General features: G+C 41.7%; 1 protein-coding gene across 3 annotated transcripts in view; it reads right to left on the bottom strand.

The window, feature by feature from the left end:
• USP22 (ubiquitin specific peptidase 22) overlaps positions 1–27,754 on the bottom strand; it is a 100,536-nt gene that overhangs the window by 56,684 nt on the left and 16,098 nt on the right. For all 3 annotated transcript variants that reach the window (XM_061473905.1, XM_061473904.1, XM_061473906.1), the window contains exon 2: positions 5,690–5,822. In XM_061473905.1, the coding sequence (XP_061329889.1) occupies positions 5,690–5,822 (133 nt within the window). The remainder of the gene's footprint in view (positions 1–5,689; positions 5,823–27,754) is intronic.

The raw sequence follows: 27,754 nt of genomic DNA, 5'->3' as shown, positions 1-27,754 counted from the left end.
GAAGCTCTTCTCCGAGCTCTACTCAGCTCTACAGCCTGACCAGAGGATTCAGTACAAACCACTATGACAGTAAAGGATGAGAATGCACACAGAACAAAATCTCATCTGTATTAGGATTTGGGATCACAAACCTAACAGGAATGGGCCTCAAATTCACAGGAAGTTTGCTTTTACACTTTCTATGCTGACAACCCTTATCTTCCAGTCAGATCTCCTCATACCTCTTCATACACAGAGTTCTAAGCAGCTGCAACACAAGAGAGAAAGTCAAGATACCTCAATATTCATTTAAAAATAAAGCTATCAGCTGATGGAGAAACAAGGTGGCATCGCAGAAGCTCACGTGGGCATAACAGGAGCAATGTTATCTACTGGTGCAAGTGACAGTAAGCTTGGAAAGACAACAGCTCAGGGGTGAAAGTTTAAATTCAGGCAGCAAAAGGTCTTCAAACTCTATCTGGGAGCCAAGGAAAGTGGTTTATTTTAAGCCCAAGTGCTTTACTTTGCCAAATATAACCACTGACATCCTTGTGAAAATGTTAAGAGACCAGAGATAACGGGAACTTAAAAACATGTAAGAAAGCAGGGAAACGTGCCACATCCAGCGTGTGCACATCTCATCCAGTTAAGAAACTTGCTATGTTTCAGTTAAGAACAACCCAGATGAACAGAACCAACGTGGCTCAGATGAAAAGGGGATGCTTCACCATAATATACGACAGCCATCAAATATGACAGATTTGTGAATCATGTTTTCGTACCATCTTCTTTAGAACACTGGGTGCATTGAAGTGCAATGAAACATACAGCAACTCACACTGAGGTCAGTTTTTACCTGTATGGAAGTTAATTCCATTGTGAGTTTCTGTGACTCAATCTTGGCATGTTATCAACCTGAAAGCAACTCATTCTATGCAAGTCACCTGCATTCTCCATCCCTGGCAGTGTTCAAGGCCAGGCTGGACGAAGCCTTGGGTGAGATGGTTTAGTGTGAGGTGTCCCTGCCCATGGCAGAGGGGTTGGAACTAGATGATCTTAAGGTCCTTTCCAACCCAAACCATTCTATGATTCTATTCTACTTCTGTAATACAGCAGTAATTCTTTTAGACAGTGTTTTAAGTAAGCATCCTGAACTAATTCATGCTCCCTAATTTCTCACCTTAAACATTAAATATTAAACCAGTTTAAGACAATAGTCTTAAATTCATAAGAAGTGATCTGCTAAACTCCAGCTCTTCACTTGCTCTTGTACCTGATGTATTAATACAAGTATCCGCTTGTTTTCCTCCTGTCCTCCTGGCACCTGGAACCTGCACCACAGCTCAGAATTCCTAAACTTGGAAGATACTATGGTTTACTGATAACAGTAAGAATGTTTTTACTTATCTCAATAAGAAACAAAAAATACACCCCAAAAACCCAAGAAACCTAATCAGAACAGCCCCAAACATACCAGACTCATCTGATGCATCAACCAACATGTATATTGGATTTTGCCAGGAACTAGTGAGAAGACACATTAAAGGGTATTCGTTCTTCTCCCTTATCCTCTCAGTCTCTATCAAGGTGACAACAGTCTTATCAGCTCTGCTAGTCAGAGATTCTTCAGAAAGGAAAAATAAAAGGGGGATGGGCCAGGAAAAAAGGGGGAGAAAAGAAAGAAAAAAAGGAAGAAAAAGAAAGGCTGATCCCACTAAATCACTATATGGTGTCCAACCTACCTTGGAACTACTGAGTACATGCAGTTGCACGTACTTCATTTCAGAGGGAGGAAAAAATGAAAACCAAAACAAACCCAAACACAAGCCAAACGTCCTTCTGTTGCCAAAAATGAAGCATCAAATATCCACCCTTCTAACACATATTAAATCACTGGCCACAGCTCAGCAGTACCTAAGAGAAAGGGTATTTTCTTCTCCTAATACTTGAGATAAAACTGTTCTACTCTATGTACTTCTTCTATTTTTAAACCAGCAGCCAACAGATAAGAAGCGTTTTTGTGGGTTGTGCTTTAAAGTCTCCAAGATACCCATTGACCCCATCCAGACCTGGAATTTAGAGGAACCACGGTTTGGCCAAACATTTTATGTTATTTTATTATGGGCAGAATATTAGCTCCAGCTCTTTGACCTCATTCAGAGGTACAGGTATCATATACACACACACTACTTACTATGTGTGCACACACTCTGTATACTCCAGAGCATGCCTACACTCAGGTTACCCTTTACTTCCTATTATGTTTTGCCTTTTGTTAAGTATTGTCCCTGCCTTTCTCTGACCCCACAACCTTCAAGAGCTTCCCTGATGCAGTAAACCTTTGAAAACTGAAAAGAGTGAAATCCTCCTGCCTAAAGCACCTTCTCTTGATATTACAAACTATTATTCAGGTTTAAAGAAGAAAAGTTGTTAAATACTCCCTGTTTAATCCTGCTGGGTTTTCGTTTCAGTTTGTTTTGTTTGTTTTCTGGTTTGGGTCTTTTTCCACAGAAATTTGGGGGCAGGATCCCCAAATCACAGACACCAAGTTTTGTGCTGCTCCATATGATAGAATGCAAACTGCTTATACTCATCTGCACATTCTCCTCTGATCAACAATGGAGACTTACCTCAAAACACTGTTTTCAACAAGAGCAGTAGTAAGATGCAGAACTGCACAGAAGTTACTAGTTGAGTCTGAGGCAAGAATGAGCAAGTGAATGCACAGGAGGCTGGCTTGCTGAGAGCTAAGAATATTCCAGACATACAGAGAACTCTCCAGGAGTCATTCCTGACACCAAGAGGAGCTCACAACTATCTGCACTTACCAGAGCAGCTCTAGCAGCAGACAATGGCAATGAACAAATACATGCTGCCTTCTAACTAGCCCAGTCTGGCTCCAAGTTTGAGCTAAGCTATAGGAATGCACATCACGGAACACACGAGAATTTGCCTGCAATGCTTTGCACACCACATCCTAGAACAGCAGGTATTTTTAAAGGCTATGAGGAATGGCTGATGTGTATATCCTAAATGCTTTCCTCCTTCTCCTCTGCTTCCAATGAAATGATCCTCTGGCTGCCATCACGAGGATACTATTATCTTCAAGTACAAAGAGTTTGTACTTTCTATTATCAAATTTCATCTCATTTTTATCCTTGCAGTCAATGAGGTTATTTAGTTCTCATCACAGGACTACCTAGCCCTCCTCAGTCTAAGCAGTATCTCTGAACCTTGTGCCTGTCATGAGTTTCATACAGACGTAACTCCTTCTCTTCAAGTATTAGAAAGTATTTTGACACAGATCTTCTCTGAGCAATCCTAGAATATACCCATGAGTATTTTCAACTGATACCATTTTCATGTATTTAGTGGGGATACGGGATGCCTACACACGAAAGACAACAGTACCGAAAGAGAACAAGAAAAGGCTAGTTTGAACAGTCCCAAGTCTTCAAAGTCCTGGAAAGGTCAGTCTTATTACCTTTTTCTAAAGGATATCACACCTGTATAAAAGACATTTCATTGCATTAAGGATTCCCAAGCCAGTGGAAATATCAGCCTCTCACAGTGATCGACTAACAGAGACTGTGCAATGCAGAGATTAAAAACAGCAGCTCATATAGCTGGATCTTCACCTACCTGTCACCCACATCAAAGAATACACTAAGAGTACAGCATTATTAATAGACACTGAATAGGCAAGCAGATGCGAGAGCACAGGTATTTCTATAAGCTCAGAGTGCGTCTATTGCTCAGGGGAGCAGAGGGAACAAGAGATGTCTTTTAAAACCACACTGGGCTCTGATCCTGAAGCCTCTTGAAACACAGAGTCAGTTAGCTGCAAAACCATCACTTCCAGTGCTCAGACAGCTGTTAGAGCTGAAATCAATGATATTTCTCCAAGCTGTGATTAAGTGTGCAGTTCCTGCTGGTCTCCATGGAGACCGATGTTGGCTCAGCAAAAAGTCACCAAGTGTTTTAAAATAATCCCTGTCCGTTTTGAAATCTCAAAGCACTTCACTTGGTTTTGCCTATCAGATGTTATTTCCCCCTTCCAATGAAAACTGCAGCAGTAAAAGCAACCCAAAGCACTAGGCAAAGCCACCAAGATATTTTTACAGCTCATTTTGCATTCAGCTGGAAATTAAACACCAAAACATACATTAAAAATATAGAGGAAAGGAATCTCCAAAACTAGAAGTCAAGCAGGCAGTTGTACAATCTTCATATTACGTGGATTTCTGCAGAGTACACTATATTTAGCTGCAAACGAATCCTTTTGGGGATGATATACCAGACTTTATTCTGTGCTTCAACGGGTATAATTAACTTCTGCCCTTTTTATCTAAAGGCTACTCCTTTTGGGAAGTACCTTATCTGACATGTCCTTAATTGTCTAGTACCATGGCAATAACTACAACAGTCTTGAAACAAGAGAGCATCTTCAAAGAACCTCCCTCCTCCATTCAGGGTGGGTTTTTTCCTTTAAGGAAACAGAAGATATTTCACTACAACAGACACCTTGCACAAAAAATAACTTCAAGAATTGAGGCTTCCTAAATACATAAACAGCAAGTCACAACATGTGCAATCGTAAAGCTCTTTTAAAAGGTTCTCCATCAATATGGCACATTTAGTGGTAAAAATATTACAGTGTTTATATAGTATCCACAGAGAAACAGGCAAATACTGTCTGTGGTGTCGATTTTTACATCTTAAACCTGGCCATAAGCTTAGAGTGGAATAAAAGTGGGTTTAATACACCTTTATATACACTTTACTGGAAATCCTTTGACAGATTTTACCTAGAATAATTTGTACTTCTGCATTGGAAAAGGTTCCTAAGTAACTTCACTTAATGAACTGGTTTCAAAACCTCCTTGAGATTACATCCTGTAAAAGCCAATCAAACATGGTCACACAGGGCTGGTTTGGGGTTTGTTATTGTTCAAAGAACGGCTGAGGTTGGCAGAGGGATCTGGAGTTCACCTTGTCCAAGCCTCCTGCTCAAGCACTTAGAGCAGGTTGCCCAGGACTACATCCAGAGAGCTTCTGAGTAAGTTTTTGAATTAAACTGTTCCTTTATTACTTCAGTTATTAACCCCAGTGGAAACAAGAAGACAGAAATAAACCCGTCACAACCCTCTTTCCCTACTCTTCCCCCCCCCCCCCCAAGAAAAACAAGATAAAGCATAAAACAAACCCATCCACAAAAAAAGGCACAAATTTGATTGTTACTTGATTAGTCTTCTTTGCGAGAGGAATGGTGGTTTTTACCTCAGCAAGAACAAGAAAGGGAACACGACCTCCTGAAATAAAAGTTCTCTGAAATAAACACTTTAGTTCAAGGCACTAAACCCACCAGTTTTCACCCTTAGGGGAAAAATAACCCCAAGTTTATTCTTTTGCACTATATATGACATTAATTCATACGTACTAAACAGTAATAAACTCACATTTATGCTGTGAACCAAAACTTGTCTTCGATGAAGTGAAAGCTTAAGCACCAAGTTGAAAACAATACCACCAAACTAATGCAAAATACAAACAAAATTAATCTGTCTACAAGAAAATACAGACTCAGAACGGTTTGGGTTGGAAAGGACCTTAAGACCAACCCAATTCCAACCCCCTGCCATATTACCTTACTGGCCTGGCAGTGACAGGGATAACAGAGCGAGTTAAAAGCACCAGGATGACAGCTTACCTAAATTGTGTCGCTTTGTCTTTGCGTGCTCGTGAATATGTTTCTTTGTAAAACAGCCAAAGAAGACACAGTAGAGGCAAGAGTGGAGTCTGTTCAGGTGGGCACCACACATATGACAAATGCACGACTTTGCCTGAAATAACAAAAGAGAGTATGAGTGACAGAAACAGATCCCCAGGTCCATCTGAACAGAGGGACATACATCTAGCTGCTTGCCTTCCCTTTCGAATGCTGCAAACCAGCAGGGAACCAGGTCCTGCCCCATGTGACAAACCCACCAATTGGATGTATTAATAGAGAAAGCTCTTTCATTTGTCCAGTACATTTATCTCCAAGTCTTGATAGGGAACAGGTCTCATCTAAGAGCAGACAACAGTCAACCCATTTACAACTCTCAGCCTGTAATTTAACGGAACACTTCAAGCAGGATAAGCAGGCACTGCTAAAAACACACAGTCCTACCATTCCCTCACTCCACCTTTTCTGTTCCCTGCCAACCACGCTCTAGCAGAATGACCTGCACAGCCACGTGCAAGCCAGGAGAAAGATGTGTGTGAAATGAACCTGCCACTTACCCCCTCCAAGATTAACCCGTATTAGTTCCTCCATCCAGCCACACAAACAGCCATGGCATTGCAAAGCTCTGGGCATTACGGTTGTGTAGCTTAAGATTACAGCAGTACAGATGACAATTACCAGGGGAGCAAGGTCTCGATGCTTTTGGTCTTGTTCAGTTCTCCATCCAAATCTGCTTACCCCCTACTTACAGTCTCTACCTTGAAGCAATGGGCTTTGCTGCTCAACAAGCCCTTTGCTGAGCTGGTTCAACTTGCTAACCTGGAAGCTGAAGATAGACTAAAACTAATCCTTGGTCAGGTTAACAGGCTTGAGGGGATGAGTAGACTTGGATGAACATTAGTGCTCAGGAAAAGCAGATGCCTGGCAAGGAAGTAAAAAGGTGAAGAGGCAGGAGTTTTGGGTGATAGGACCACAGTAAGAACTCTGCATCAAGCTCCTTAAGACACTCAAAAGCTGTAATATAACTTGAACATTGAAATGGCTGTTGGTATTCAGCATTTCATTTCTCTGCAGGGAGATTCTGCCAGATTCATTTATTAGATATCTCCATACCAGTCCATAAACAGTGGTTGCAACACCAAATCCACACCAGAATTACGGACGTCACTTGTGCCACTTTCAGCTTGGCTTTGAACCAAGCATGGAAAGCAACGTGCTGAGTATTTCCCAGGGCAACCCCAAACGGGGAGGTATGTGATGAAAGTTACCAGGACTCACTGGAGATGAGTGTATAAGCCTGACATGATGGTTTGCATTCCTATGTAACAATATATTTTAACAAGTATAACAGGAGAAGGAAAGAAGCAATTAGAAGGCTAAACAGACTTTTTGACTCTCAATCACAATTGAAGCACTCTAAGCCAACAACACCCAAACCCTTCTGTTAGCATTAAACTTAGGTATTTTAATGAGTCTTTAGAAGTATTAGTCTAGTAAAAGACTTGAGAGTTTGACGGATAAATCTCCTGCCCCACAACAACAATTTGGGCCCAATACCATCTGACTGGAAGATACAGACAGTAGAAGTTCCTCACAGTAAAATAAGAGTAACCAAACTTGTTAACAGATCAGAGCTACAGAGATCCCTTACAGAGTCATCTTACAGACTCACCTGAAAACACCATTCCTCTGCTTGTCAATACAGAAGCACCTTTTTCCTTCCTATTATAATAAGAACTGGAATTAGTAAAACACTAAGCTATCACCTAATCCAGGCAGTGCAGCTCCTCAAAACTAACCCCTAAAGTTCTTGTATTTACCCCATCTATCACAACTTAAAACCAGAGCTGAATAAACGATGCATGAGCCTGTTCCCTAGTCTGGCATTTTTTCTTTCAGAACACTTATGGCTGTTAAAGGAATCAAAGCAGCTTTGCAATATGCTGCACTGTGTCATTTATTTCCAAGCTTCTACAAATTAAGCCTCAAATCCTGGATCTCACATGCTGCGTGTGTGCGCGTTCAAAGTTCTCCCCAAGTTCTGCTAGATGAAAATAGACGGGTTGAATCAAACTCCACACACCTACAGAAGGCAATATTTTAAAGTAGGACCAAAAAAAAACATTCCCCACCACCAGCACAATTTCCATCTTTAGAAAAAACACTGCAGAACTGTCAAACTGGTGCCTAACGGTCGCTCTTTGGCTGCAAAAGCTAAATAGGATCAGCCTATCTGTTAAGATTGCTGCTATGACAACTCCTCGAGCGAGCAAGCAAGCTATTTTACTGAGCCAGCTAAAAATACACCTTTTAGCATTAGATGTATTGTAAACAGATAACAAGTATGTAAAAAAAAAACAACACAGACCAATCATTTTAGGCTAAAAGGCAGAAAAGTCATACCTAAAAGAGTTTCTATTTCAATGAAGATTAAGAGAAATTGAGGAATGGAGAAAGAAAACTCAGTGGCAAGTTAAAAGAGGAGTTCAATTGCTTCTTTAAAGGAAGCGATTTTGTTCATATCCTCTATTTGCTGAGTAGAGCTCAAGATAGTTTCTCTAAAACTGTAAGAAAACAAGGTTAAAAGACAACAGAGTGAGGGAAGAAATCAATATCCAAACCCATAGTGGCTGTTCTTAACTGGATTAGCTGTCTCCTTTTCATCTGCCTGTGCTTTTAAACAATTTGCTAAGTTAAAACAAAGCTGCCACCCTCCTACCCCCCCCCAATAATCAAATCACTTTGTTTCATAATACTCCCACCCCTGCTCCCATCTCTTGAGGCTACAGTCCAAGATGAAACAGAAACCTGCAAATGAGTAATCAAAAAATCAGTCTGATGCAGAAAGGCTTTAAAACACAACTCAAGTTTTGCAAAAAGCAAGTTAGGTCTTGCTTATGGTCTAGATGCTTTAGGAAAGCCAACAGCATTTTGGCTGCAGAATCAACCCGTCAGTTCTTTTCTCTCGTACATCCCTCCTAGACAAAAGAACACCCCTTCCTTATCCTAAGGTGTAAGTGTGGACTCTTCTCCTTCCTCCATATCCTCTCCCATTATTATCCTACTCCTTGCTTGCTCTTCTCCTTTATTCTTCTCTCCCTCAAGTACACCACTCTCCATCTTTACCCTTATTCTCTCTCCCCACACTCAGTTCCTTTTATCCCCAGCCAGCCTCTCCCCCTTACTTTTGCTCTGATGCTCTAACAAACTGCACAGAGGATCCAGTAGAGGCTTCAAGTGTTTTCTTTATGGAATACCATAACGATTTTTATCAATGATAGAAAACTGGAAAGAATGGTGTTGCACAGTACGAACAGTAACTAACATCTCTGTGCCGCAGGAGTGAGATGCCCAGCCAACACCTAAATAGGGCCTACGAGAAGCCTGGAAAGGGACTTTTGACAAGGGCCTGTAGGGACAGGACAAGGGGGAACGGCTTTAACCTGCCAGAGAGGAGACTGAGATGAGCTCTTAGGCAGAAGCTCTTCCCTGTGAGGGTGCTGAGGCACTGGCACAGGGTGCCCAGAGAAGCTGTGGCTGCCCCATCCCTGGCAGTGTTCAAGGCCAGACTTGACTTGCACTAAGTATTACAAGATAAATAAATGCATCCTTTAAGTTCCACCCCCTTTTCCTGGTGATGCTTCCACACGCTGGTGAAAGAGGCAAGTAGGAAAAAACAACAAATGAGGGTCCACTTGCCTGGAGCCTCAGGAACGTGTGACAGCTCCTGAAATAGACCTCTGCTTTCTTGAACAATTAATCCCTTACAGACATGTGAAGAGACCAGTTTAAGTTTGCAGCATTCCCTAGTTTAAGGGCAGAATAGGGGAAAACAAACAAACAAAACCCCAAAGAAAAAAGTCAGATAAGACAAGACGTGCAAATGTCCTCACTGAGCCACAGATCAAGACACATAAGGGAAATTTAAACATTTCCTCACATATTTAGAGTTCCCTAAATGGTCTTAATAAGCACATCTGAGGTACAGTCAGTCCTCTCTGTCCATTTTTGCCTCTGCTATTCCCTTTGGATGTCCACACCACAGCCTGGGCACAGACTTGTTTTTATTCTTATCCATCCATGCTGCAAACAACTCTTGTCCAAGTGTAACACAGACACAGCAGCTCACAGAGAGTGACAAACAGCATGCTTCCCTTCACCTATTGTTCAAAGGAAAATAGGACAGATAATCACAAAAGGTCATATAACTGACCACTGTTTCTTTCCTTGCTGAAGATGGAGACCCTATGGCTATTCCAATAGCAGCATTTCTTCTGCCTTGTGGGAGGAGGAAGCCAATATTAAACCAGCGCTGACAAGATTTATTACTCTCAAGTACTCTGCACAACAAGAGTAACAAATTCAGGTCAAATCTGCCTTATGACATTTCTATCCCTTCTTAGTCTCCATTAACTTCAAGATTCATTGGTGCCACAGACCCACCATCCATTAGCAGAGTAGTTGGGATACTGCATATATTTAAATAGTTGAAACTTCAGAGCCCTGTTCTTAGGTATCAAGAAGCAAGCAATGGGAATTGATTCCACAGTTCCCAGTGGTATGGCATATACATCACTCCTCCACACGCTGATAGGATGATTCAGAGGTGCTCTGAGTCAGTGCACATTTCTGACACGTCAGCTTTAAAGAAAGTGAAAAGATCAACTTTAGTATTTTCCACTTACTTCCTGCAACCAAGTTTTAATTATGAGCTTGTCTCATTACAAGTGTCAGTTATTTGTTAAAAAGAATGTGATCCATAGCGTAAGTTGTGGTTCCAGCTCCACTATTAGTAAAGGTTTTATTAAAGACGAGGAAAACTGTGCTAGTTACACGATTTAGTGGTTTGAGAAGTGTTCAGAAAGTCACCTTAAGAAGAAAGAAGCCAAGTACAGGTAACTTCTTAAACTGGGTTATTCTAAATAAATACCTACAGTCTAATAAATACCTCAACAGGCTTACATGAAATCTGGGGATGGACTTTTCCTGGTGCATGTAGGGATGGGACAAGGGAAATGGCTTTAACCTACCAGAGGGGAGATTGAGATGAGCTCTTAGGCAGACGTTCTTCCCTGTGAGGGTGCTGAGGCGCTGGCACAGGGTGCCCAGAGAAGCTGTGGCTGCCCCATCCCTGGTGGTGTTCAAGGCCAGGTTGGACACAGGGGCTTGGAGCAAGCTGCTCTAGTGGAAGGTGTCCCTGCCCGTGGCAGAGGGTTGGAACTGGAGGAGCTTTAAGGTCCCCTCCAACCATTCAGTGATTCTGTGATAAATGTTTTAACCAGCAGCAGAAAAAGCCAGTTTTCAGCTCTGTCCAACAGCAAACATTAAATCTAAGGTCCTTGCTCTGCACCACTGTATTTGCTGGCTCCCATATTGCCATCAGGTGCAGCAAAGAAGATGACCACACAGCTTTCCTCATCTGTTAGCAGAATGTTTGGCTCCAACTATCTAAGCACAGGTTTGAATACAATGGTATCACCATTTATAATTAAAGCTGAAGTAGCCTAAGCTGTTAAATAACATCACAGTTCTCAAGCTGAGTGTAAATAAAAATATACCATTCTGAACATCTGAGCAGCCTCCTGTCATTCCGTAGATTAGATTAACCCCATGAATCCTACTTCTGCCTATAAGAGAAGAAACACTGTGAAAGAGGGAACAATGGAAGCACTGAACATGTTACAGAAGATGCTAAAAGCAACTTGAGGCAACTTCTTTCCCTTCCAAACTGGTCAAGCTATTCCGTTACACCTTACTCACAATGCTGAACCCCAATAAAGGCACAAACTACCTGTCTTTTGATAAGGCAAAGTAACATGCACATTAAGTTCACCTGGGAGAAACTCAGAACCAGAGAAAGAATGATTAAATGTCTTCTGAGTTCCAAGTCTGAAGGTGATTCTCCCCTTGCTCCCTTTATTTTTTCAGGGTTCTTTTTCCCCCTCCTACCTTCATGGAGGACACATTAGGAACCACACAAGAGAAGCAGACTTACAGGTTTTGATGCCAATATCAGAGTATTTTTAATGATCTGCTGCTTAATTAATACTTTTTGGTCTAAAAGTTTCAAAAGCTCATTAATCCTATTCCTTTCTCAGTTGTGTTTTCTGGTTTCAACAAATTATCTCCATTGCCTCAGCTGGCAATGACAAACCTCTGCCAAGTGTTCTGATGCCAAAGGCTGACAAAGTCTATGGGAGCTTATCCTAACTCATAAAGCAGCCTGAGCTACCTTCTGCAGGAGTGATGGTTTGTCACAGCAGCACCATGGCCAACCCATTTAGGAACCAAAGCACAGTTGACTAGACCAGAATCCACATGCAGAGAAACAATAATAGTAGAACTGAGTTGGGAGGAAAGAGGAAAAGGAAATAAAGACATCACTTATGTTGTTTCCAGTTCCTGAACAGGTCTTCTCAGGTGTAAAATTAACCATAAAAAATGACTGTGGAAGCCTGACACCATCTGGTCTCATGCCTTTGGACATGGTAAGCAGTTGGTTTTATTCTCTGCTCAAACGGTGGGAAGACGAGACAGGTCCGTGCTTTCAAGAGGTAGCTGAACACCAGAAAAATGCTCTACACAAAAGAGCATTGTCAGTAACAAAGGGAGAACATGGACCTAAAGACAAGGCAGAAAGAACACCGATCCAAAGATAAGGTACAAGAAGAACATGCAGGTAAACCCTTCAAATTCATGGGGCACAGGACCTATTTCATAGCACATGAGAGAAGGCGGCATCGGGAAAAGCATCTTCCACACACATGAGCTGGAAGCAGCAACATTCAGGACGGACCACAAACATCTTCTGAAGTAACACTACCCATTCTGAAGGATGAAACATCTCGATTAAGTTATCCCAAAGGCTTTCACTAAGCAGGTAATATCCCAGCTTCCACTGACTTAGGAATCCATAGTAGGAGCATTCACTTCCCTTCTCCAAAGTGCACAAGATAGGAGAATGGAGAGTATTAAGCAGTGCTAGAGCACAGTGAGTAGTTACACTAATAACTTCTGAGCATGGCAGTACTGTCCCAGCCTTAAATTAGCTGTGGCTAAAATAATTAATTAAATTCATTCCCTATCCTTAAGGAAAACATGGATAACTTTTCACTGAGCAGCAGCTGGAAAAAGGTGCAGTATAAAATAAGGAGTCACTGATCTGAACTGAAGGAAGCATGTTTGAAACACCTCTGAGTCCATTAGAAAAAGAAATGGAGAGCACAGAGGTTCCATATAAAAAGCCTTTATAAATGCTTCTCTCCAGGTAATATAGTAGGGTTTTATGGCTCCACATGCCCTTCTGAACTGGGGGCATTAATTTAGACAACAGTGTTAAAGGCCATTTTCCACTGTGTCCAAACATGCTACAGCTGCTCTGAGACCAGCAAAGGGGAGAGAATAATAGAAGCCACTGAAATTTACCTCAGAAAAGCCAATCTTCTTTCCTCATCCACATATATTGAATTTTAACACACACAAAGATTGACCTATAGGAGCCAGAAAAGCCTTCCTAGAGCCCCACCTCCAGAAAGGACCAGATCTCTTGAGGGCAGATACTTTAGTCCTCTTCACTAAACTTGACCTAGTAGTTGCTCACACCACATGCTGTTCTACACCAGGATCACCCTAAACTAAAGCAACCCTTCCCATTCTTAAGTAAGCTACCTCAAGTAAGTCTTTCCCCCAAGGACTCAGAACAAGAATAATTACTTGGTTTTGATGTGGTCTTTCATTCAATATGATCAGAGCTCCAGGGAAGCTCTGCATTAAATGGAAAGATGAAGAACATCTCTAAACTCATCTTTTTTTCCCCCTTCCTACTGGAAGGGACTGGTTTACACTGTTCTGCTTCAGCTCATACATTTGCACTTAGAGGTATGTTTCTGAACTAAGACAGGTGACTTCATGCTCAGGAGGAGCACTCGCATTCTTTGTTCCACTGGCTCAACTGCAGGTAGAACCATCGCCAAACTAGGAGCAGCGACACAAACCTGGGGTAACAGGAGTGGTTTGAGCAGTGATCACATCTGCCTGCTCTAAAACAAGTGACATCCGCAGCTGGAGAGCTGCTTCTAATGCCAGCCTGGGCTCCATTCAACTTGGAGCGTGTCTGCCCAGAAGGGAATCGCTGCTGAAGCTCCAACACGATGAAGTTAAGGGATTAAACCTATGGACAATACTCACAAGAGAGACAACACATTCTTCTCAATCAACTCTGACATGAACATTTATTCTTAAATGAGAATGATGCTGTAGCCAAAGTCTACCCAAGCTCCAAAACCACAGCTTTGGGCCAAGGGCTCTTCTCAAGAGAGCACAGTGCAAGTCAATGTAAAACCAGGGAACTTTGGTTCACCCCCAAATACAACTGTTAATTTCATTAGAGATCTGACTAGTTATCATTTAACCTCTAATACAGACCGTTTCCTGCTCTCCTTACTCTGAGTTTTACATATATAATAAAATGCATACTATATATAAGTATATATATTCATATATATATTTATACTTATATATATATATATATATACACATACTTATGAATACACACACCCTTACAATGCCTCGGTGGTGAAGCACTGGAATGGGTTGCCCAAGGAAGTGCTGAATGCTCCACCCTTGGCAGTGCTCAAAGCCAGGCTGGACGGAGTCCTGGGTGACATGGTCTAGTGTGAGGCATCCCTGCCCATGGCAGGCGGTTGGAACTGGATGGTCCTTTCCAACCCTAACTATGCTATGATTCTTTATATACATAGAAATTTAATATACAAATATACGATATATAGAAAGAGCTAGACACAAAATCAGATTATTTTTTCCTTTAAAAAAAACCCAACATTTTCCAATTTGTTTCACACAAAATTCCACAGCAGGTACAGGCTGAAAAGAAACTCGGAAGAAAAAAAGTTGCACTATTTCAAAAGACAGCACAAGCTAGAGGAGAAAATAGAAAGATGCTCTAAAGATGCAATTTTGGTTTCCCCATGTACAGTCATAGTAGTAAGAAGCTGTATTTCAACAAGAACAAAGCCATTCTTCAGTATTCAAATGACTACGCTGAAATTGTTTATTTGCTTCTCCTTTGGTAGGTGCTCAGCCCCCACCCCCAGCATTTACGAACCTAACTGATTTCTCAAGTACTCTATAAAAAAATGCATTTAAGAGTCTATTGTGTTTTTAAACCATTGCTATAATGAAGCCTGTTCCAATTGAATTGCATGTCCTTCTACAGCATGATCCCTTTACAAGCGGAAAGGGTCTTTGCCTTGTGAAAGCCCATCAGCTGCTTCAAGTTCAAATGCATGTCTCTCTCCCTGAATACGATGCATGGCTGTGTTGTGTGTGTTGATTTTTATCTATTTCCTGCAATGCACCACTGCAGTAAGGAATTTCACAGGAGAACAAGGGGCTTGCCAATACCGCAGTCGTGTATTCCGAGATCTCCTACAAAATCTATTTCTTTACTTCACCATTCCCCCGTTGTCAGCAAATTGTGGAAGCGTTTTTAACTGTCCTATTAGGTAATGTATTGATCTAATCTGGCAGCACGTGACTTGGGAAGCAATTCAAACAGCAAGTTAAACAGACAAACCTGCCTGATGCTGGGCAGACTCTTACTAAACCCTGCCCGTGCTGCAGAGATTGTGTGTAGCCCTGCACAAAACTAAGAGATCAGATCCTTCATGTGAAAACAGCTCTTGGGAAGCTTGCCATGGAAATACTCTGGATATCATCCTTTCAGAAATAAAAGGAACTTAAGGATGCATAGGATCAAGCCCTAAAGAACCCTAGAGCCTCACGGAGACAAGCCCAGCTATTGCAGCTATCTCTTCTTTAACTACTCTAAGATGGCCATAAAAATACGTTAACTTAGTCCACCAGAAAGTCAAAGCAATTCTGCAGGTAGGAATGACGGATGGGATGGTGCTACAGCACAGATTGTAACATAGAATCACAGAACAGTTAGGGTTGGAAAGGACCTTAAGATCATCTAGTTCCAGGGATGGAACATTCACCACTTCCTTGGAGAACCTGTGCCAGTGCCTCACCACCCTCACAGTAAAGAACTTCTTCCTTACATCTAACACCTGAACTTCCCCTGTTTAAGTCTGAACCCATCACTCCCTGTCCTACCACTACAATCCCTGAAGAGCTCCTCTCTGGCATCCTTGTAGGCCCCCCTTCAGATACTCAAAGGCTGCTATGAGGTCTCCACACAGCTTCTCTTCTCCAGGCTGAACATGACTTATGTATGAGACAAATACTCTCAGCAGAAAAAGGGGACTAGTAGAAAATGAGCAGCAATAGAGTGACAAACAGCTTCTATTAGCAACTATTTTGCTTTATTATAAACAGCCCCATAAACAATGCCACAGTTAAGTAGGGTACATCCATTGTGGAGCCTCACCAAGAAATATTAGTCTTGTAGAAAATACTTCTGGCTTTTATAAGCTTCCTATGAGTTATGCACCATTCTGCCCAAGACTTCAAGAGTTACTATACATGACATTTTATGTTTGCTGCAGCAAAGTCAGCCAACTGGCAATACAGAGATTAACCCCACTGCTTACAGCTTTTCTGACAATTGTGGGTTTCAATGATGGTAATATAGCAAACAAAGTAGGCATACAAGCCAAAACCTCTTCTTGCCATGAGAATAAAACATCCTTTTTGTCTAATAGGAGATGAAGACAAGTTCTAGTCCCCTCTACAGTGCCTACAAGAAAAGCTATTACAAAACAATAAACTGAAATTTCCCTTTTGGTTTTACAAGAGCTATAAGGAACATTGGCTGATTCTCCTTCCATAGACTGATCTGCCCAAAGCACCACAAATAACTCCCAAGAGGCATATTCCCCCCTTAGAAACATGCCAGAAAACGTGCTGACACAAAAAAGACCACTAACCACACATGCTGAGCAGTCTTCATCACAGAGCAAGTGCATCCTCTAAAATCACACTGCAAGTCTTCTGTAGAAAATAAGAGAACATCCACAGGGTCTCAAACTGTTTTCACTAGCACAAAGTGTAAAACAGAACTACAATGGACAAACTAGAAATAGAATCATGGAATGGTTTAGGTTGGAAAGGATCTTAAGCTCACCCAGTTCCAACCCCTGCCACGGGCAGGGACACCTTCCACTAGAGCAGCTTGCTCCAAGCCCCTGTGTCCAACCTGGCCTTGAACACTGCCAGGGATGGGGCAGCCACAGCTTCTCTGGGCACCCTGTGCCAGTGCCTCAGCACCCTCACAGGGAAGAGCTTCTTCCTTAGATCCAACCTGAATTTCCCCTGTTTAAGCTTGAACCCATTACCTCTTGTCCCATCACTATAACCCCTGATGAAGAGTCCCAAGACATCATCATCTGAGGACATATTTAAGTTCACCTAGCTGTATGTACAGCTTCCTCCATGTACAGGAATACTCTAAGCCAACTACCACATTACTGCCACAGAATGAAAGCAAATTCTCAACATGCTTGCACAGAACATGCTTTGATATCTTGTAAGCTGAAGCTTAATGTTCCCTTGTACCTCAGTACAAAACTAATTAATAATTCATTTTACTGGAGCAAAAGAAGAGCTCTTTCATTCACTAGGAAACTTCCATGCAGCTTCACAAACCTGAAACTCTGGAGATAACACAGAGGTGGTCAGATCTGCACCCTTTAGATTTAAGATTCAGACAGTGAATACTCTAAACTCTACAGACATGCAAGTCGGCTTAGAAAAACGGTTATTAAAGCAATATGAACATAAAGTACCTTCTGGAAGGGGAAAGGAGCTGGTATTTCTCACACTACATAAGCATTCACATGACAAAAACTTGTTCCTTTATCCATTTAAAGAGTCTGCAAACTGCTGCAGTCCTACAGGAGAATCATTAGCGACAATGTTGGTAGGAAGGTGGGTGAGAGTTTCTTAGTGAAGAGCTTCTGTCTTTTTATATAGGAATTGCAGCCAGTTATTATGGTTTAATACTTCATGCTGCATTCGGAACAGTAACTTGTTTTGCCAGCCCCACAAAGGAATGAACTGGGAGGAGGGTGCACTTAAACTGCCTCTCAAGAAGAGGACACGTGAAATTCTAGCTCCTGCTGCTTAGGAGAGCTTGTGAAAGGGATGCTTTTCAAGTAGAGATACATGTAATCACCTACATGGAATCAAGCAACAACTCAAATCCCTCCAATCTAACCTCCCCCTCTCCAAAGAAACAAAGAACACCCCCAAAATCCATCATATACCAAAATGACAATATATTCTCAATTTGGCACTTCACTAATAAGACTCACTTCTGGAGCTGAGTTTAGAGCATCTTGTCCAGATGTCCATACTCAGATTAACCTAGAACAGGTCTCCAGGCTGGATGGACTCTTGAGTAACCTGGACTAGGTTATTAAAAGGAATGCTAATAGGAAAAAAAGGTTGGTTTTTTTAAGTCCCATTCAAAAGTTTGCCTTTTTTAACACTGGAATTACAAAAGCAATTCTTTGTATCTTTTTGAGGCGTCATCATCAGTAGTTTTGACTTCAAGAGATCTACTTTGATTCTGATCAGCCACAGTTTAATAAACATGAGGCAAGCCTAGAAGTGAATGGAGTTGACATCCAGGCCCCAAATCTGTCCACTGACATTTGTGTAAAGAAAAGAGAAAGTCCAGAGCCAAACTGCAATGCAATTCTTTGAAGAGCAGCACTGAGAACCATCAAATACATTCAAATCTTTGCCTTGACCCCCAGCTCAGACTGCTGCCTACAACGAATATGAGAACAGGAGAGCATTTATGTGCAAGTCAGATGCCACTCACCTTAGCAGCAAAGGGAGAAACTTCTACTTATAGCAGCTTTAAACTACATGAATTCAGTAGAAGAAAAAAGCCTGTCCTTACTACTGGGAGAATAAATATCCAAAGAGGGTTAAAGAAATGTATTTTGGTTGTTATTTTTTATTATTGTTGTGGGGGGTTTTATTTCATTTCCAAAAAGCTGCTGCATCTTACTAAACAAGCCTCCTCTGGGACCTAACAGCAGAGCGGGATGCAGCCAGAGCTTTGTGTATTTGACTGGTTACTATATGAAAAGCTCTCATACTCATCAGTAAAGCCAAAGAAGAGGCCAGCCATGTCTCTTGCCCATGCTTATGACTCTGCTGAGTGTGGCAACTCCAGCTGTAAACCAGGCCCAGAGTGTCTGGAGGAGAGGAAAAGGCAGGAGGGTGCACAGCCCTGACAGAGAAACAGGTTGAGAAGCGAGAACTGTGCAGAACCCAAACTGCTGCTGTGATCTGCAAGACCATAGACACAGAAGCAGAGAAGCCACGCTCCATACAGCAAGTGATACAGCACCAGCTCTGGACCAAAAGCTCCGCAGCCATTGAGAGCAAAACCCCCATTACAATAATGCATCTGCTACTGGTAGCAGCCACAGTAAGTCTGTCTTTGCCTACAGCTAAAGAAGTATGATCCAACAGTCTCCCAAATATGTGAGCAATCACAGAAAACACAAAGAATTTCTTTTCCCACTGGCAACTGTTTTAAGACAAAAACATCTCACATCGCTCACAACTACAAAAACTGAGGAGAAAAGGGCCATAAGAACTAAAACATTCTTAATTTCCACAAATATATGAAGGATGATCTTGCAGCAACAACCCCAGTGCCCCTGTCATAGACTTGTAAATGGTGATGCATTACTATTGTGAAATAGGATTTCTATTCTGTGCTTCACAGAATCCCAGATTGGTTTGGGTTGCTTTAAAGGACCTTAAAGCTCATCCAGCTCCAACCCCTGCCATGAGCAGGGACACCTTCCACTAGAGCACCTTGCTCCAAGCCCCTGTGTCCAACCTGGCCTTGAGCACTGCCAGGGATGGGGCAGCCACAGCTTCTCTGGGCACCCTGTGCCAGCACCTCAGTACCCTCACAGGGAAGAACGTCTGCCTAATGTGTAATCTAAATCGATCCTCTTTGATCGTCTGACATTTACTCCATTCATCATCTGGACCAAACCTGAAGGGCATGTGGCTGAATTTCAGAGAGTTTGAGCATTTGGGACTTTTATAAACTCAAGAGGTAGCTGCAAGACTGCAGCAACCGTGAGAAGCAGCCCATCAGTAGACTCCAGCAAAGTGCTCCATGTTGATGGCATGCCTGATCTCCTACAGCAAGAGATGCAGATTTAACAAGAACATTTTGTGCTGACCAGCCAGACCCTGCTCTCTTCACTTGCCTTCTCTGCTTAGGAGAGGAAGCGCTAAAACCTTACCTCAATATTAACATTCCCTTCTACAAAGGCTCATCACTTCAGTTTAGCACTGTTTACATGCCACAAGTATTATGTCCACATCTTTTTAGCAGGCTGCTGGATTACATAATGCGACACTGAAAACAAAAATTAGCAAATTATAGGGTTTGGTTTCATTTATGGCCATTGTGCTTTGTTTGCCATTTAATGCAAAAAGTATTAATGTAAAGCATGGATATAAAAATGAGTTAAGACAAAAGACATACAAACTGCAGCAGCCAGCTGGGCTCATTGGCCAGGAAAGCTTATTAGGCAAAGCACATGCTTTTAGCTAGAACACACCTCTGCATTCCAAAAAGAAATCCCAGCAGGACAGCAAGCTTTCGCAATGCTGGGACAAGAAAAGCAAGCAGAAACCATCCCAAGCCGCTAATGACAGTGAAGACCTGTTTCATAACATCAACAACATCTTTCTTGCTATTTTTCTTGCTCTTTAAAGGACAAACTAAAACAAAACCAAGGCACCTCCCTTTCACCATGTGTTAAAGAGAAGCTTGTCTCTACAAAAGCTTCCCCTACCCTTTACCGTTCCAAAAGCAGATGTTGGAAGGGCTGCAGAAGAAAGGGTGAAAATACAATTAAGTGCAGATAACGTTACTTTCAGGAATAAACCAGCTCCTCCTTCCTTGATAGCAAGCATGAAATCATAGCCAGAGCTGTAAGCATTATACAAGCTGGCTGTGTAAACGTCAGTTTCTTTCTGAATTAACTAGGTTTCATAAAATTCTAATGTCTCTATTAAAATATGAAAGATGGATGAGGAAGACAATGCTTCAGCCAAACTGCTACTCAACCCTAGCAAGCTAAAAACCCACCCAACTTTATGCTACTGAACAGCAAATGCTGAGCCTCCTTGTGATTACCTCCAGGAGAAGGTGGAAAGTACAAAATCAAAACAAATACCTCAAACAAACCAAACCCAACTCAACATTCCTATGGGGTAAAGACTTATCTTACAGAGCAACTGGGCAGCTCTGAGGAACATTTCTGGTAGCCAGTTGCAAACACTTGTTAGTAACCTTTTGAAAGGAGTACAGCTTTGACTATACAGAATTGAGTAACAGAAAAGCTGAGGTTAACCCTAAAACTATTCCAGTTCTTGAAATTGTTCAGAGTTCTGCAAACAGGAACTGCCAAGACAGAACACTTCTGACACGAGGCAGTTGTTTCACTCCATAATGCATCTTTCTGACAGTACTTCAGAACTCAATGTGCACGTTGCTTCACTTTCTCACAACAGAACCTTTAAATACTAGAACAAGTTACAAAAGAGCAAAGAAAAAGGTTTAAAGGTGCTGAAGAACATCTTAAAGCTATATCCAAAACAAGAAAAGCTTACCTTCAGCAGTTTTAACTAATGCCATTACACATCATAAGTGGGAGTATTCAAACACAATACTCTAACCTTTAAGATGCTCTACTATGTGTTACATCTGTGCCCTGTAAGCAAGAAAAGGGAACATGCTACATAATGTTTTCCACCTCTTTTTTGATGAGGAGATGAAGATTCCTATTAAAGATTCAATTCTGTCCACTGCCAGAGCGCTGAAGAACAGTACTTTGATGTAGAAGACAATTTGCTTGTCAAAGTTAATGAATTACTCCAGTTATTCTCTGATTAATCACACAGAAATTAAGAACACAGAGAAAAGGTTCTCTGAAAAACTACCTCTCTCTTTAGAAAGTTTGCAGGCAAGTTCAAGTGGTTTTCATCAGCACTGTGAATCCGTGCCTGGGCATTTCTTCCTCAGTAATGAAATCATTCTTGGAATTAAAGTGCCAAATTTCCTGATATCCCATTTCTGATAATCAAGCGATGGCAGTGGTAACTGATGGAGGAAATGGGGAGACAGCACTGCCAACGTGTGTTTAGCCCAAGATGTGCATGAGGACTCCCCCAGTTCACCAATTCCAGGTAAAAATTATCTCCTGAGAAAAATGCCGAAGAGATTTATCAGGTGTACTCATGCTCCACAGAAACCTTTGGACAAGTGTTTTTGGACAGCAAACCCATCACTAGAGTTTTGCCAGAGAGAAGTTAAATGATGACACTAGAGACAGAGGAGAAAAAAAGATCCACAGTGGACAGGTCAGGAATGCTGTGAAGAAAGGTGGATACCAGAGCTCTAGTGGGACGACTTCTTAGGTATCACACGGCTGCAGGCAACTCCTTCAGCACTTGGTACAAGAAACTTGAAGTATATATAAATGCTGTTTTGTGCAGTGTCCAACTGTTAGAACATTTAAGTCCACACGCAATTAGCGCAGCTCAGTTAGTTTCACCATTCATGGAAAGATTCATCTTCAGTTTCATGTAAGGCTACTTCATTAAAACAAAGACAGTAACTTCCAAGTAACATTCCATGACAAGCAAGCAGGAATAGCTATTTGCATACATCCTAATTCTTAAACCAGCTCAGGTTTTGTTTCAAGAAACAAACAAAAAGCCAAACATGATTCTCCTCTCTAGATCTTGCAGAGCAGGAGTACGACAAATAAGATCAAATCTGTTTCAGCAGCTCATTCACGTCTCCCTTTTCCTTCACTGGCTCTTGGGAAACTGCAGTTTTGAAAAGAACTATCCCATATATATGAATATTCCTTCTCAAATGAAAATATAACTTATGTACATATATATACACACACACGTGATAAAAGTGTGACCATTCTACACAGAGGAAAGCAAAGGGAATTTGAATCTCAGTTTCCTATAAGGATGGTTTCAGAATGTCCTTTCTGTACTCTATAGAGTACACAAGGAGGGCCAGGAAGCCACTGCAAATTTTCAACTCAAAAATAGTATCTGAACACAGGTATAGTTTGCATGATAGGAAAAGATATGTTTTTTATAGAGGCCTTGCTCTATTTATGTCTATTTATATTAAGGCCACAGACACTCAGTGGTTGGCAACACACACTTGGACAGAAGCATCTCAGGTTTTGTAAGACCCGAGAGACATTTAAAGAGAGATAAATGCACAAGGAGAAACTACAATACATTCATCAGTTATTGAATGTTCTGGAACGCAAACACCTAACACATCAGTAGCATATGGCATTTAATAAGAACAGCGCTTGCAGAAGATGCTTGAAAGCAAGAGTTGAGTCTGCTCATGCATTACAGGTGATTGCCAGCAACTACACACATGGCACTGATTCATTCGGACAAGGTAGTCACAGCCACAGTTACTGTCACATTTGCCAAGCATAAAACGATGTCACTTTGATTCCACCTGACATTAGCAAATACTGAGCCCACAGCATGTCCATTAACACTACTAATTTAGTGTTTCATTTACCAAGAGCACCTGCGCAGGAGAACTGCAGGCTGCTTCCAGAAGAAAAGTTACTCAGGTATCATTTACAGTTTATCTTATCAGAAGACTAAGGGTGTACGTGCATTTCTGTGTGAAGCACAACACAAAAGAGAACTTCAGCTGTATAAACATAATAATTGTGTGATTTAAATCATCCCCTTGTAAAGCAAAAATCACAGATCTAAGGACTCCCAATTGGAAAGATGACAACTCAAAATTAGAACATGCATTGGTGGAACAAACTGCTTTTTAACTGCCATGGCAAACACAGAATCACAGAATGGTTTGTTGTGGAAGGGACCCTAAAACCTCATTCAGTTCCAACCCCTGCCACAGGCAGGGACACCTCCCACTATAGCATCTTGCTCCAAGCCCCTGTGTCCAACCTGGCCTTGAGCACTGCCAGGGATGGGGCAGCCACAGCTTCTCTGGGCACCCTGCGCTAGCACCTCAGCACCCTCACAGGAAAGAACTTCTGCCTAAGAGCTCATCTAACTCTGGACACTTGCTTAGGTCAGTAGAGCTTCCTCAGAGCTATGAAGGAAATACCTGTTTGAGTCTGGAAACAGGACAGGAAAGCAACATCCAAGCACTCTTCAAAGTACAGCTTCAGATTTGAAATAATGCTCCAAAACAGATGGGAAAAGAAGGCTCCAGCATTCACATACTTGGAAAAAGATTCCTGCCGTGTCTACAGTAGAAAATACTGACATCTTGATAAGCCTAAAATATGGGGCTTGAACACATGTGGAGTGAGTTACGCCAACATCAGTGTAACTGCTCTGTGTACCAATGTAAAGCTGCCTGCAGGATGAGCTTTTTATTAAAAGACTGAATTGAAAACCAGAGACAAGGCTACATCTGAAAACTAGAGACAAAGCTACATCAGCAGCTCTTTTAAATTGAGGAAAAAAACCCAAACAAACAGAAAGGATTATTGGAAAGTATAGTACAGTAGCTGTAAGGTCTCACAATCCACTGGGCAAACAGGTTCTTCTGTTACTTGATGCAGAATGTAAGGTGGTCACCTGACCCAGAAGGGCTTTTACAGCTCATGTAAGATTATTCCTGGACAAACTCAACACTTCTCCCTAAGGTAGAGCAATTTGAACATCAGAAGTTCAAACTCGCAGGCCAGTATGTAAACAAGAGAGGCAAGAAAAAGCCTGTTTCTTTGCCAGGGGGGTGCTAGGTAAAGAGGAGGAGGAGGAAGGGAAAGCACTCCTATACAGATGAATTCCAACTACCTAAAACTGCTGGGCAAGCAGATAACAGGCTGAAATAACCAGAAGTCCATTTAGAGATAAGAAATCATTCTGCAGTTCCTCAGAGAAGGGATTAATACCACTCAGGATCTGCAAGCGTGACAAGATGGTCAGCTGCAGCACCGTAACACACAGATTTGTTGCGTTTGATAAATATTCAAGCTACAGGCCATCCTCAAAGCCACTGCAGTACACATACAGTGTAAAAGGGGGCTTTGAAGATTTTACAACCAATCCTTCATTATTTTAGTCCCAAATTAAATCAAACAAGTGGGTCCTTTCGTATTTTACATACTGGTCAGACTTCATCTCTAATGGTCAACATAATAATATTGACTACAACATTACCAGAAGAGGGCTGGAAAGGTTGCCCACCTCCCTTGGGTTTTCTTCCTTGTGTTTTTGACAGAGATTGAAGAGCAGCACTCTCCAGTAATGACAAACTTTCAGCAGTGACCACTGTTTCCATCATTCTTCAACAAGACTCTTGGGAAGGGAGCAGAGGAATGGCACATGCATTTACAAGAACATTACTGTCTCCATTCACCTCTTCTTTGCAGCAGTTTCATCCTTCCATCTCTACAGCAATAGAAGATACTTTCTCTCCTTGGGCAGCTACATTCTGCTTCTACTAAGGAAAAAAGAGTCAGAAACAGCAGCTATTCCAAGGGGTAGCAGTTCTTTATTCCAAGCGTTTAATGCACCTCTTTTGCTGCCAAGCATTCTCTTCAAAAAGGAGGGGGAAATAATTCAGAGTAACCATTGATATTGTATATAATTAAGGCAACTATTAAATCCCTCTTCTAATTGAGCGAGAGGAGATGGGAACAACGACAACCATACAGGGTAGCAAAACAGATAAAGTGGAGGGGAGTTATGCACATGGTCTGGTTGTACTGCTCTGACAAAACTCAGCAGACCTTGAGTCATCTGTAATTGAACATTAAAAGGAGTGAACCTGATCCTTAAAAAGGCAGAGAAGAAAGATTCTTTACTATAGTGGATACCACACACCTTGAAGAATCTCGTATCGGCATTCTCCACTTCTTCCCAAGGCTAAGCAAATTACCATTAACTAGATCTGTGTGGGGGTTTTATATACAATATACACACACACTAATTAAAGCAAAAAACCCATGGCACTGATAGTCTATGCAACAAAATGAAGCACTAAAACCTTAACATTCAAATTGGGACTTCAAAAAGTTTATATTTGGAAACATTTATATTGGCAAAAACCAATCCCTTACAGCAACTTGACAAGAAAGAGGTAAGTGTTCTTACAGGCTTCTAAATACCAAACCACATTTTATCTTCACACAGTTCTGGTCCCTCATGACATAAGATAAAGTTCAATAGGAATCTTCCATGAGATACTGGGATTGAAATGAGAAATAAATGTTAAAACTAACTTACAACAGCTATCTGCATTTTTAGTAAACTCTAGATGAAGTCACTCTATGATTAACACTAATACAATAGCACAGTGACTGTTCAGTGTACTAGTACTTAATAACAGATTGTGGACTGGAACAACCTACATGACATTCTTCTTTCATGGCTAACATAACAACATGGAGAAGGAGAAAACTTTACTAAAAGCAACTCCCAAACCAGCCTCTACAGACATACTGACTTCTTTTAATCTAGTTACCTACAGATACACATACATCTACATAGAAAACACCACTTTAATGCAAGACACTGCCTGACAGAAGAAACAGAATGGTGCAAAAAGGCTCAAGCACCAGCCCCGCACTTCAAACACAGCCCCTGCTAGCAAAACAAATCACATTAATGCTGTGTTTGCTAATCATACATGTGCTACCATTACAGTTTTATTGCCCTGTACTTTGTTCAAATATACCCCACTGGATCTGGGCACAAATCTATGCTTCGAAAACATCAACGGAGTCAGAAGAGAAGCTGTAAAAACTTAGTACGTTGAGTAGTATTTCTGTAGTTTCTCCTAAGAAACATTAACAGACACCAGATGCCAAGAGTAGTGCTTTTGAAGGGACTTAAGAGTAAACTTATTTGGTTTTCCAATTTAAGAAGTTATCATTCCCAGCTGGCTTCCCATCAGCCAATATAACATTACTTCAAAATTCTCTCCAAAACCAAGGACTGGTGGTAGAATCAAGAACTCTTCCATGCTACTGCAGCACCAAAGTGACAGGTTCTTGGTTTTCACTCTTCTGCTGAGGGGTTTTAAATTTGAATGGCAACACATGCATCATTTATGTGTCACGTTTAACACGCAACTACACAGACTTTGCACAGAGTTTAAGCATCGAAAACAGGCAAGAAAAGCAAGCAGGTCCATCCATAAAGAAAAGCTGTGCTCATGCAAACAGGGAGGTGAAGTCTACACAAGTAATTTCTACTGATGTTATCCTCTGGGGAAATGAAACTTGGCCCACAGTGTCTGTGCCAAGGCCTCCTGTTAGCAGACATGTATAAGAGAACACATTGCTCGGATGGACACAATCAGCAATACCACCAACCACCACCCTGACAGAATCAAACAATAGTGTTTGACCTTTGAGATAGAGGGATGGTTACACCTGAACAGCACTTGGCTCATTCTACGCTGCTCAAGTAGCTGGTCACTAGTTACGTCCCTGGTGTATCCTCACTGCTTACACCAGGGATCTCCTCAACACTCTGTATTATGCAGGGGTGTTGGAACTAGGTGATCTTAAGATCCTTTCAAACCCTATTTTATGACACTCTTCACCCATCATCTCCCCACCCAAAACAAGAAGCTTTACTTCCAACTCCCTCCCCTTGTATCAGATGCTGCCTGTGCTTGCTGCCTGTGCTTCCATCTCTCACCAGTTTCAGCTTACTTACTTTCCATACTGAAAGGGTTCTTTTGTTGTGCTAGAAGGCGATCATTTAATCGAGTGGATATAAGCAAAAGACTGAACTGCAGAGAAGCCTGAACAAGCCAAAGGATGGATGGCATGGGTTCTGCGTGCCCTGCTTTCCCTTCTGAATTTCAGTTCTCTCCCCAGGTCAGCATGGAGGGTCTGTTGGTATCCACAGCTTCCCCTTCGGTGGGAAGTCATCTGATGCAATCTCCCAAGTTACCACATTGCATTCCAACACAGAAACATCATCAGAAAGGTAGGACTCCACAAGCTCTGCCCCAAA

The sequence above is a fragment of the Pezoporus flaviventris genome, unplaced genomic scaffold (assembly GCF_033815535.1).
Source record: "Pezoporus flaviventris isolate CSIRO_AGI_PZ_B2104156 unplaced genomic scaffold, CSIRO_AGI_Pfla_v1 ptg000078l, whole genome shotgun sequence".
Taxonomy (NCBI): domain Eukaryota; kingdom Metazoa; phylum Chordata; class Aves; order Psittaciformes; family Psittacidae; genus Pezoporus; species Pezoporus flaviventris.
This window is presented reverse-complemented; position numbering and strand designations above follow the sequence as displayed.